Raw genomic sequence first — 12,358 nt, 5'->3', positions numbered from 1 at the left:
ATGTGAGCCGCCACCACAACATGGCCACTGACAGATGAGTGATGTAGGTGAAAGGGCATCTCTTAAGACATGAACATATATAGGCCAGTTTAAATAAGGGGCCTGTGTCCAAAGATGTGCAGAGAGGCAGTTCAACTGGAACATAGGAAGGTGGAGTGGCACATTAGGCCATAGAAAGGGGCAAGAAGTAGATTTTCTGGGCTTATCTCCATTTTAAGAAGTTTAAATTTTGTCCTGAAGTCAACAGGGAGTTGCTGAAGTCTTTCAAACAGGGGGAAAGTGACTATATTTTCATTTTAGAGAAACAGGTAGAAAGGTTTTGGAGTTGTGTAAGATTAGAGAAAGGGAGAGCAGATAAGAAATTTTTGTAACCACTCAGATGGGAGAGGATGTACGCATCTATTAAGACAGTGGCAATGGCAATTAAGAGATATTTGAGGGCCAGCCCAGTGATATAGTGGCTAAGTTCATGCCCTTTGCTTTAGTGGCCCAGGCTTCACGGATTTGGATCCTGGGTGCAGACCTACACACCACTCATCAAGCCTTGCTGTCGTGGCGTCCCACATACAAAATAGAGGAAGATTGGCACAGATGTTAGCTCAGCAACAATCTTCCTCACCAAAACAAGCAAACAAACAAAATCAGCTCACATGGTCTCCCTTGGGCTGAAGTAAAAGCAGCTTCTCTACGTTAAAAAAAAGCAGACAGCGAGAGATTTGAGAGGGGAACTGGACAATGACCTGGAAGATGTCTCCCTACGTGAAGAAACTGGTCCCAAAAGAAAACAACCAATCAATAACGCATATATAATAGAGAGAGAGCGTGTTTAAAAATAACATGAAATGCAGTAGAATTGCTGCCATCCAAAAAACAACCTGGTAGATTCTATTTTTAATATTAATCTATTATTTGCATCATTATTTACAACACTTTAATCTATTTCCAAGAATTCATCATGTAGATCTACTTTATCTGGTTTACAGGAGAAGAGAACAGAATTTAAACATATGCTAACCACTATATGCCAAAGATTTTTTTTGCATTAAAATTTGCAAGCTAATTATTTCCCAACTTACTATACCCTGTTCCTACTATTATACTCAATTATTTTTTACATACTACTTATGCTAATACTTATACTCATTGTACACTAGTAAGTAGTTCTACTACTAAGTTATTTGGATGGGAATGTTTATAATAAATTCTGTACTTTAATTATATAATAATACTTGTCATCTTTACAGTGAATAAAAAACTGTAATATCTTTTGCATTTCCTACTTGAATCTTGAGCTTATCAGATTTACTTCCACACCACAGGTAGTATTAAATATCCCTACATTTCTTTTTCGCTGTTTCTAGCATGCCTCCTATAAAGAGATTTAGAAATAAACATTGCTATTCATTTGAAAAAGTATATGAGGGTTAGAATAATAAATAAATCATGCTATATTTATTTGATGGATAACGGTACAGTGGTTAAAATTAATGAACTAGATAAACATATATAAAAATACATAAATCTCAAAAGCACACAATCTCAAAAAGGAAGTTACATAATGATACATATAATATGGTGCCATTATATAAAATTTAAAATGTTATAGGTGCAACTTTAGGATTTCTGGGGAAAGAAGAAGAGGAAAACATTGAGAAGATCTACCAAGAGAATTTCAACTGCATCTGTAATGTTTCATGTCTTTTAAAAAGTGATGAAAATATAGTCCCCTGCTGTGACTGGTAGTTTAATTCACACCCTTTACTATCTGCCTTCCCATCCATGTATCACTCCTCCATAGTTTCAGCTATCTATTGTTATATAATGTGTAACCTCCCAAAACAAACCTCTTAGTGGTCTAAAGTGACAGCAATACTTATTATGTTCAAGAGTCTGTGATGTGGGCACATTCACTAAGCATGGCTTGTCTCTGTTCCACTCAGCATCACGTAGGGAGCTCCAAGGCCAGGGCGGAAGGGTGGAAGGCTCTCTCACTCTCATGATGGTGCCTAGGCTGGGAAGACTTGAACAGCTGGGGCTTCTCTGGCACTCTGTCTCTTGGTTTCTCCCAATGGGCTTTGCAGCACAGCAGCTTCAAGGTAGCTGGACTTCTTACCTGTCAGTACAAGACTCCGAGGGCCTGTGCCAAAGAAAGTCATGCAGTATCACTTCTGCTTTCTATTCATGAGAAGTCAGTCATTCAGTCCAGCCCATGTTCAAAGAGAAGGGAATAGAATTTGGAAGGAGTGTCAAAAATTTGGGCATATTTTAAAATCACCACACATTTATCTCTATCTAAAGTACTTGCCCTTGAATGCTTTTCTCAGATCATCTCTGGGATAAAGCCAAATTGCAAAAAAGCTTTCAAACCTATTTCTCCAGACTAAGTCTTTCTCCTGGATTTTATACTTATGTTCAAAATACCTACTGGATAACTTCACCTCTGCATCCAACAAACACCTCAAACTAAACCTGCCCAGAACTGAATTTGTCTTCGCTATCCATACCCACAAAAAATCTCAACAAAAAATCAGCTCGTTTTCCCCAATCAGTGAATGGCTGGATAACTCACCCAAAACAATTGAAAATCTTAAGATTTATCCTTGAAACGTTCTTCTCTCTTCAACTTCTATCTAGCTACTCTTAAAGTCCCATCAGTTTTGTCTGCTAACTGGTCCTGAACCAGGCCACTATTCTTTGTTGCTGGAGATGGGATACTGAGACTTTTTTCTAAATGGCTGTGATGATTAATTTATGTCTGAGCTCAACTGAGCTGTAGGTCCCCAGATATCTGGTCAAACAATTCTGGTTGTGCCTGTGAAGGTGTTTTTGATGAGACTGACATTTGAATCAGTAGACTGAGTAGAGCAGATTGCCCTCCCTGATGTGGGCCTTTATCCAATCCGTTGAAGGCCCAAATAGAACAAGCAAGGTTGATCCTCCTGCAAGGAAGGGAGAACTCTTCCTGCTTGACTTTTTGAGCTGGGACATCAGTCTTTTCCTGCCTTTGGACTTCAACTGAAACATCAGCCCTTCTGGGGTCTTGAGCCTGCTGGCTTTCAGATTGGAACTAGTGTTAGTGGCTCTCCTGGTTCTCAGGCCTTCAGACTGGAGCTGGAACACACCATCGGCTCTCCTGAGTCTTCACTTTGCCGACTGCAGATCTTGAGACTTCTCCACCTCCATAATCACATGAACCAATTTCTTACAATAAATTTCTTTCTATATATTTATACGTCCTGTTGGTACAACCCTGATTAAGGCCTTGGCCAAGTCCAAACTCTAGCATGATTTTAGCGTAATTACACAATATTTCCATTGACTATTTCCTGGTAGGGAGCATTTTCTATCTTGTTCATCTTTGCCTCTCTGAATACATATACATTTGTCAAATGAATAAATGAAAAAATAATAGTTGAAGTCCTAGTAGTTGGTTTAAAAAAAAGAGCAAAATACTCAGAACCCTGCCTGTGAAGTTACCCGTAATTTAAGGGTGAGTAAATGGGAGAATTCAGTAATTAGAAGACTAGAGGGAAACGTGGAGGCTAAGACAGAAGATCTTAGACATGCAGTGAAGGAGTTCCTAAGAAGGAAACCAGAGCAGTGAAAGCTCAAGCTAACTGGTCATTATATGACAATATGTCAGATAAATTACTTTGGATTTACTGCTGAGCCACTTAAAAACTCTAAATTTCCTTATCCGACTATCTGGAAAGTAATTTTCATAACATTTCACTTTTATGGAGTCTTCACAAAAATCAAAGAAGATTAAGTAGGTGATAGTACTTTGAAAAATACAAAATGTTACACAGTTGCAAAATGGTATGATTATCTTATGATTAATATAATGAGTATCAATAATAACAAGATCAAGAATCACAATACCAAAATAGCAGTAAAATGAATCAGACTTACTCTACATACTGAAGCTGAATTTCCAAGCTCACCAAAGGACATAGAACATCAGGAAGACACAGAATCAGAACTCAAATTGGAAACTCTCAGACTTATAGCTGTTAAACAAACCACCAGAACACTTAGTGACTTGAAACAATAGTGCTTTATTATTTCTCACAATGCTGTGGATTGGCTAGGTGCCTCTGTGTGGGGCTCCTGCTCTGTGTCTTGTAGCTGAAATCACTCTTGTTTCTGCTTATGTCACACTTGCTAATGTTTGACCAAAGCAAGCTGTATGGCCAAGCACACAGATAGTGTTGGAGGGAACCACAGAAGAGCATGAAGGAGAGTTTAAGAATATGAGCTCTGGAGTCAAACTACCTGTGTAAAAATCATGTGTAATTATGGGCAAGATTTTTTCCTAAGCCTGTTTTCCCATCTTTTACATGGGGAAGCTTAAAGAAACAATTGATGCAAACCATTGGGAAAGAACCTGGAATAGAATATTAAATGTTCATGTTCAGTATATGCTAGTTACCACTATTACTTTTATTACTAATAGTGTCTGATGTACTCCCCTTATTCATATTTTGAATTGAAATTTATCTCAACTATCAATTACAGAAAATGGCAATGCATGCCTTTCTACTACTAATGGTAACTTCCTATGTTTTTGAGGGGAAGGTGGGTGGGAGAATGTAATTATTTAAAAAAGTTAATTCACAACTCAGTTATAAGTTATGAGGCAAAGCCTCACTGATATTGCCTTTGATTGTAGGTTCCGGTGTGTCGTCTACCCTTTTAAACCAAAGCTCACTATCAAGACTGCGTTTGTCACTATTGTGATCATCTGGGTCCTGGCCATCACCATTATGTTTCCATCTGCAATAATGTTACGTATTCAAGAAGATAAATATTTCCGAGTGAGACTCAACTCCCAAAATAAAACCAGCCCAGTCTACTGGTGCCGGGAAGACTGGCCAAAACGAGAAATGAGGAAGATCTACACCACTGTGCTGTTTGCCAACATCTACCTGGCTCCCCTGTCTGTCATCGTCATCATGTATGGAAGGATTGGAATTTCACTCTTCAAGATGACAGTGCCCCACACAGGCAAGGAGAACCAGGAGCAGTGGCATGTGGCTTCCAAGAAGAAGCAGAAGGTCATTAAGATGCTTCTGATGGTGGCCCTGCTTTTCATTCTTTCCTGGCTGCCCCTGTGGACTCTGATGATGCTCTCAGACTATGCTGACCTGTCTCCAAGTGAACTGCAGGTAATCCACGTCTACGTCTACCCTTTTGCACACTGGCTGGCCTTTTGCAACAGCAGCATCAACCCCATCATTTACGGTTTTTTCAATGAGAATTTTCGCCGGGGTTTCCAAGATGCTTTTCACTTCCAGCTCTGCCAAAGAAGAGCAAAGCCCACGGGAGACTACGCCCTAAGAGCTAAAAACAACGTGGTCATAAATACATCTTGTCAGTTAGCCCAGGAACCTACAATTCAAAACTCACGTGAGAAAAATTTGCTTTGTAGGAAAAGTGCTGAAAAACCCAAGCAGGAGTTAATGACAGAAGAATTAGGGAAAGCTACCAGAAACAAGGAGATTTAAAAAGAGCTAGTGTGGGGGCCGGCCCAGTGGTACAGCAGTTGAATTCGCACGTTCCACTGTGGGTGCCCGGCTTCACCGGTTCAGATCCCGGGTATGGACCTGCACAACATTTGTCAAGCCATGCTGTGTCAGGCATACCACATATAAAGTAGAGGAAGATGGGCAAGAATGTTAGCTCAGGGCCAGTCTTCCTCAGCAAAAAGAGAAGGATTAGTAGCAGATGTTAGCTCAGGGCTAATCTTCCTCAAAAAAAAAAAAGAGCTAGAGTGATGATTTTCACTTTACTGTGTGACATATATTGAAATACTATTGCTTTCTATGGCTTTGTACTTCAATTCTTTCTAAGAATATTCTAAAGAAAACATATACTGAAAGGCCTCTCTGGAAAAAAAAGTAAACGAAATGGTCTTGTGTTCATAACCATTCTTATGGTATATAAAAGTATGTACAGTAACACATATACAAGTTTTCCTGAATAAGTCCATTTTCTAGGAACAGTTTTCAAAGTCTGGCCTTTTCCAACTTAGCCATTTGTGTACGAGTCAAGTACATTATGTGTATTATGTGTATGGATACACACACACATAGACACACACTCCTATTTTCCCCAAATGGTGATAAATGGCAGTTCTTTGCATGGGAGTATATTTTGTCAATCCTTTCTTTGCTTTAGGATTTGAAATTTTAATTACAGAATTATTTATCTGTTTGTGCTTTTAAAATGTACTTAACGTTCTTAGAAATAAGAACTGCAATAGAAAATAAACAAACACTGTATTGCTTTGTATTTAAAGGTTTTTTTTTCTGTTAAAATTGGTAAAATCATAACATTGTTCCATAGGACTTATTGTTAGCTTTTTAATATTTTCATAAATGAAGTTTATGCCCTAGCCGAACCCACGTTTCTTACAGAGGTGATTGAGGATCCCAACTTGACCCCCTTTTTAATAGAATCTCTAACACAAAGAAGCAAATCTTTTAATAATATAGCAATTGTCACAAGAATGACAGCTCCCTTTTGAAGTCTTTAATCAGAGATGTTCAACAATTATCATAAAACTCCCATGAAGTTTGTACGGAGCAAGACCAATTATTCTGGATTTCCTACTGGGCCTAACATTTAAATCCAGCACTCCTACTAGATTAGTCGATTAGTACAACTGTTAGAAAGAGAATTGGATTCTGCTGTTACAATTATGTAATGACGATAGTTGTAAATGCTAGCTTTTATTCTAGATTGAGAAAAGTCCCTAGAAAATTGGGAATTATAAAATAACAAGTAGTTTGGCAAATAAAAATAAATCTCAGGGCTTGGAACTATTGTGTTTTTCCAGTCATTTATGTAGTTCAAGCTAAAAGCCTTTCAATATTATAGTCCTTTGAGAAAATAATTGTTTTTGATTGAATTGAGCTATGTGATATTTGAATATGCAAGTATCATCTCCTGTTATCAGGGAAAGCAACTTTCTGGAATTTTAGGTATAGAATTGATCTTATGTTCCTCTGCCCTGATTTGCTGAAGTGCTATTTACAGTTGATGTACTTAGACATTGAAGATTATTTTGTTAGAAACTATCACTTTCTGACGGGCATCGTCACATTCTACCACCACCTGAAACTCATCATAACTAAATCCCATACCCTTACCTGTCATCTGTTTACCTTTCATCACCTTCAACCCCCCATTACCTCTTCCCTAATGGCTCACTCTATCCCATCTTGACTTTCAGTCTTCAGTCTTTCAATTCTCTCTATAGTTGGCAGAGTCATCTTCCTGAAGTGGAGGATTAATTGCCTCTCTTTTGTAAGAATACCTTTGGAAGTTATCTGCCTGTTAAGACACTCAAAGCTCACCACATCCTGGCTCTTTTCTCCTGGTTGCATCTCCGACACAAATTGTTTCCTAAACTCCCAACAAAGATGGTCAAACAGAGATGGTCAGACTAGATTATTGTGTTTTTTCATTTATGACTTATTTTCTGCTTCATTCCTCTGTCTGTCTGTCCATCCTTTGTCGAAGGTGTCTTAAAAAGCTACCTCTCTTAGAAAGTCTATCTGAATTCTTACAGCAGAAGTATTTACTCCCTCCCCTAAGCATTGTGTAACTCTTGTATGACAAGCTAACTTGTATTGTGATTGTTCTGTCTTATCCTTGCAGCCAAAATAGAGACTCTCAAAGCCATGATGAATTAAGCCTTACTAGTCTTTTGACGCCCTGAAATGTTGATCACAGTAACAGACAGTCCTATATATATCCTGGCTAATTATCACAGGCAAAGGCCATCTTGTGGTTGACTTCAGGGAAATATGTAACGCTAAATGAGTAGATTTCTGCATAAAGATTCTAGCACACTTATTACATACAAAGGAGAGTTTTTCTGTAAATTAGAATAACAACGCTAGAAGATGAAGAGAGCTAAACATCTTGAACGTGCATAGTCACTAAGAATTTAGATTCTGGAATCATACAGGACTTGCCACCTACTAACTTAGTGATTTGAACAAATTTCCCAGGCCTCAATTTTCTCATCTGTAAGATGAGAGTAGCAGTAGTATCTTCCTCTTGGTTTGCTGTGCTTGTAAAATGATGGGGATAAAATCTCGTAAAGTAAAAAGCAGAGAGATTATCACCTAGTAAGAGCTAAATTGTTGCTGTTTTGGTTCCACCTAGAAGCAGTTATGGTAGTGTGTAGTAGTAATTACAATACTTCACAATACATGTTCACAATACATGTTTATTTTATATGTTCTGTAACCCTTACAAGAGCACTCTGAAATATGCAGTATTATCCCCATTTCACACATGAGGGCACCGAGTATAAAAGAAATTGGTTTGTCCAAAGTCATGAAGCTTGAAAGTGGTAAAACAAAGTTGTGGCTCAGATATGTACATATAATTCCAAAACCTTTTTTTAAACTGTATCATCTATGTGTTGTGTGAAGTTGCTTTGGACTTCTTCAATAACCATTTTTCTGACTATAAAAATAACAATTATATTATGTAAATATAAAAACAGTTGTTACAAAAATACAACCTGTTGTTTGTAGAGTTTTCAAGAAATATGGACTAGTACAAAAATTACACATAATTCCTCTTCAAGAAAAAAACCCACTAAACACTTATTCTAAACAACACTTAATAAGAATCCACGATAACAGGCATAATGACCTTTTTGAAAAACATAAGTTAGATGCCACTTCTCTGCTTAAAGCCATGAATAGTTTCCTTTTGAATTAGGAAAAAACCAAACTCCTTATCAAGCCTTACACATCTTTCCTTTTTCTGCCCTGTCTACTTCTTAACTTCATCTCAAACCCAACACTCCTTGTTCACACTGCCTGTGTAGCTACACAACCTCCCCAGGACCTTCCCGGCTATAATCTGAAACTGGTCCCCCTCAACACAGAGGGCAAGGAGAGACGGAAGAATAAGACAGACCACTCTGGATTGGTAGGTGGCAGTTTTAATGACCAAGGAACTTACAAGACTTGTCTGGGCAGCTGCAATGCAAGTAGTTTTCCGCACCCACCTTCCAAATCTTAAAAGTTTATAGAGGCCTTAGCTGGATTCAGTCACGTACACACGGGCCCTGGGAGGGTTTAGTCATGTACCCAGTCCAGATAGCCTCGTTACCACATTGCTATCTCAGGGCTGTACCTTAGGGCAGCTTATGAGAGTAGGGAAGGCAATGCACATTCCAAAGACGGGAAGCGGGTGGGGGTCTCCCAATTGTAGGTCCAGCTCGCAGGTCAACTGGAGGTCTTGTCTTCTTGATGACCTTCCCCCAAAACCTGCCTATATATTCTTCTACCATTTGCCAAGCTGTCTGATGCTTCTGAGTTTTGCACTTGTTTTTTCCTGCCAGCAACTTGGTCCTCATTGCCGTTCACATGCTGGCTCTCTCTCATCTTTCAGGACTCAACCTAAAACTCACAGGAGACATCTTATTTCATTCATAGAAATTCTCATTATCTGTACTTATCCTCAGAACACATTTATTTACTTGTTTGCTATCCATATGCCCTACCAGAATGTAAACTCCATAAGGGCATGGATTTTTGACTTCTTTATTACTGTATCTCCATTTCCTAAAACAGTGCTTGGCACATAATGAATACACAATAAATGTTTGTTGAACAAATTGGTTAACAGGTTGCAAATATTTTCCAATTTTTAATTTGCATTCTAACTTATTTATGGCTGAATCATATTCTATTTTCAGATATTGAAGATAATTCAGATTATAATAGAAATATTGGATAATATAGAAAAGTATATGAAATAAAATGATTTCTTATCTAGTCACTTAGTATATAACCCTTGTTGCTGCCATTTGGGGGCACGTGTACATTTTCTTGTGAAAAGTTATAATTCTCGGGTATATACTTTATAACTTTTTATTCGTGAAGTGTGTCAAGAACACATTTCCATGTCTTTAAAATGTTTTATTCATGTTAATGCCATTCCATAGTTTATTAAAGTTCTTCTTTGTGGCTGAAAATATAAGTTATTTCTTAAATCTATAAAATGATACAGTTATGTACACCTTGTGTAATACTAGGCATATTTATGATTATCTTAGAATAGACTTACAAGAAATGCAATTACTTGGCCAAAATGTATGTACGTTTCTTAATGTTTTAATACATATTGTCAAATATTTCTTAAACAAGTTTTAGCATTCTATACTTCCTTTAGCAGTATGGGAGAGCTTGTTCACTCATATGCTTAAATACTGCATATTCTGTAAAGTGAATTTTTATTGCCAGTTTGATAAGAGAAAACTTGTATCCCCATGTTTAATTTCATTTCGTTGTTATACAGCTGAACATTAAAATAATCTTTATTCAATTTGATTTATTCGTATTCACTTCTCTTCACTTGTATTTCCTTCTTAGGCAATTCCCTCTTCATGTCCTTTGCCCACTTTTCCATTAGATTATTTGATTTTTTCCTCAGTGACTTTGTCAGTAAAACCACTCCCTAATTCAGGATAATTATCCTTGACTATCAGACAGGTTTCAAACATTTATCCTATTTGATGTGTGACTTTGTGTGTGTAGATGCGTAGATACGAGGATAGAGGTTAAGCTACTGTGATAGAGTCCACAAATACATTGGCTTAAGGGAGATAGACGTTAATTTCTCTCTCAAAAAATTGTACCTGATGTCAGTGGTCCACTTTAGTGGGGACCTTATTTAAGAATCCAGATTCCTTCTTTCTGATGGATCCTCTGCCCTCTATGGCAGGAGTCAGCAAACCACCACCAAATCTGTCCTGCCAACTGTTTTAGCAAATAAAATTTTATAGTACACAGCTCTGCTCACGTTTTACATATTGTCTATGGCTACTTTTTTTTTTGAGGAAGATTAGCCCTGGGCTAACATCTGCTACCAATCCTCCTCTTTTTGCTAAGGATGACTGGTCCTGAGCTAACATGTATGCTCATCTTCCTCTATTTTATATGTGGGACACCTGTCACAGCATGGCTTGATAAGCAGTGCGTAGGTACTCACCCGGGATCCTAACTGGTGGACCCCAGGCCACCGAACGTGAGAACTTAACTGCTGCGCCACCGAGCTGGCCCCTGTCTGTGGATACTTTTGCACTACAATAGAAGTGTTGAGTAGTTGAAACAGAGACCATATAGCCCACAGAGCCTAAAATATTTACTATCTAGCCAATTCTGGAAAGTTTGCCAACAGCTGCCATAGAGCATTTTTCTTGTCTCCATGGTCAAAGCTGACCAGTGGGCACATCTACATATATATCTATATATATAGATGAAAGGGGAAAGGAGGCGTTCCAGGGCAGGCAGCCTGCCTTTATATTAGGGACATCCTAGAAGGTACCTAAGTAACTTCCACTTACATACAGTTGGCTAAATGTGTGCGCATAGCCATACCAAGCTTCAGGTGGAGCTGACAAATGTAGTCTCCAGTTGAGCAGACATACGTCCAGGGAAAATTCTACTTTTATGGAAGAAAGAAAGAACAGATTGTTTTTAATTTTTGCATGATCAAATCTGTTAATTTTTCCATTTTTGACATTGTCTTTTCTTATGTTTTTAGAAAGTAATTTCAAGTCTTTAGACAGGGTATTGGCCTTCTGTGGTAAACAGAGTAATAGCCCTCCAAAGATCTGTATGTCTGAATCCCTGGGACCTGCAAATATATCACCTTACTTAGCAAGAGGAACTTTACAGTTGTGATTAAGTTAAGAATCTAGAGATGGAGAGATCATCCTGGATTATCCCAGTGTCCCAACATAGTCACAAGGGTTCTTATAAGTAGAAGAGAGATGTGAAACAGAGATGCAGGGGGAGACCTGACTCTAGCAGAGGAGATCAGAGTAATGCAATGTGAAAAGCACCCTCTGTCTTTGAAGATGGCGGAAAGGGCGGGGAATTAAGGAATGGAAGTGGTCTCTAGAAGCTGGAAAAGGCAAGGAAATGAATATTTCCTGAGAGCTTTCAGAAAAAAAAAAAAAAACACAGCCTTGCCAATGCCTTGATTTTAGCCCAGTGAAACCCACGTTGGACTGCTAACCTACAGAACTGGGAACTCCTAAATTTATGTTGTTTTAAGCCACTATGTTTGTGATAATTTCTTATGATCACAATAGAAAACGACTACAGATCCTGGTACCTGGAAGTGAGAAGATGCTGTGACAGATGCTTAACTGTTGTGGCATTGGACTTGGAGTATGGCAATAGAGAGAGGTTGAAAGATTTTGAGGAGCATGGTAGAAAAAGCCTAGATTGTCTTGAACAGGCTGTTATTAAAAATATGAATATTAGCAACTCTGCTAGTTAGGACTCAGAAGAAAATAAGAAGCATGGTAGTGAAA

The 12,358-nt window shown here is 38.2% G+C and overlaps 1 protein-coding gene across 5 annotated transcripts in view; it reads left to right on the top strand.

The window, feature by feature from the left end:
* NPFFR2 (neuropeptide FF receptor 2) overlaps positions 1 to 10,364 on the top strand; it is a 47,201-nt gene extending 36,837 nt beyond the window's left edge. For all 5 annotated transcript variants that reach the window (XM_008507188.2, XM_070612780.1, XM_070612782.1 and 2 more), the window contains one exon: positions 4,673 to 10,364. In XM_008507188.2, coding sequence (XP_008505410.2) covers positions 4,673 to 5,507 — 835 coding nt within the window. In that variant the 3' untranslated portion in view covers positions 5,508 to 10,364. The remainder of the gene's footprint in view (positions 1 to 4,672) is intronic.
* Positions 10,365 to 12,358: the final 1,994 nt, after the last annotated feature.

This window comes from Equus przewalskii, chromosome 3 (assembly GCF_037783145.1).
Source record: "Equus przewalskii isolate Varuska chromosome 3, EquPr2, whole genome shotgun sequence".
In the NCBI taxonomy this organism is placed as follows: domain Eukaryota; kingdom Metazoa; phylum Chordata; class Mammalia; order Perissodactyla; family Equidae; genus Equus; species Equus przewalskii.
This window is presented reverse-complemented; position numbering and strand designations above follow the sequence as displayed.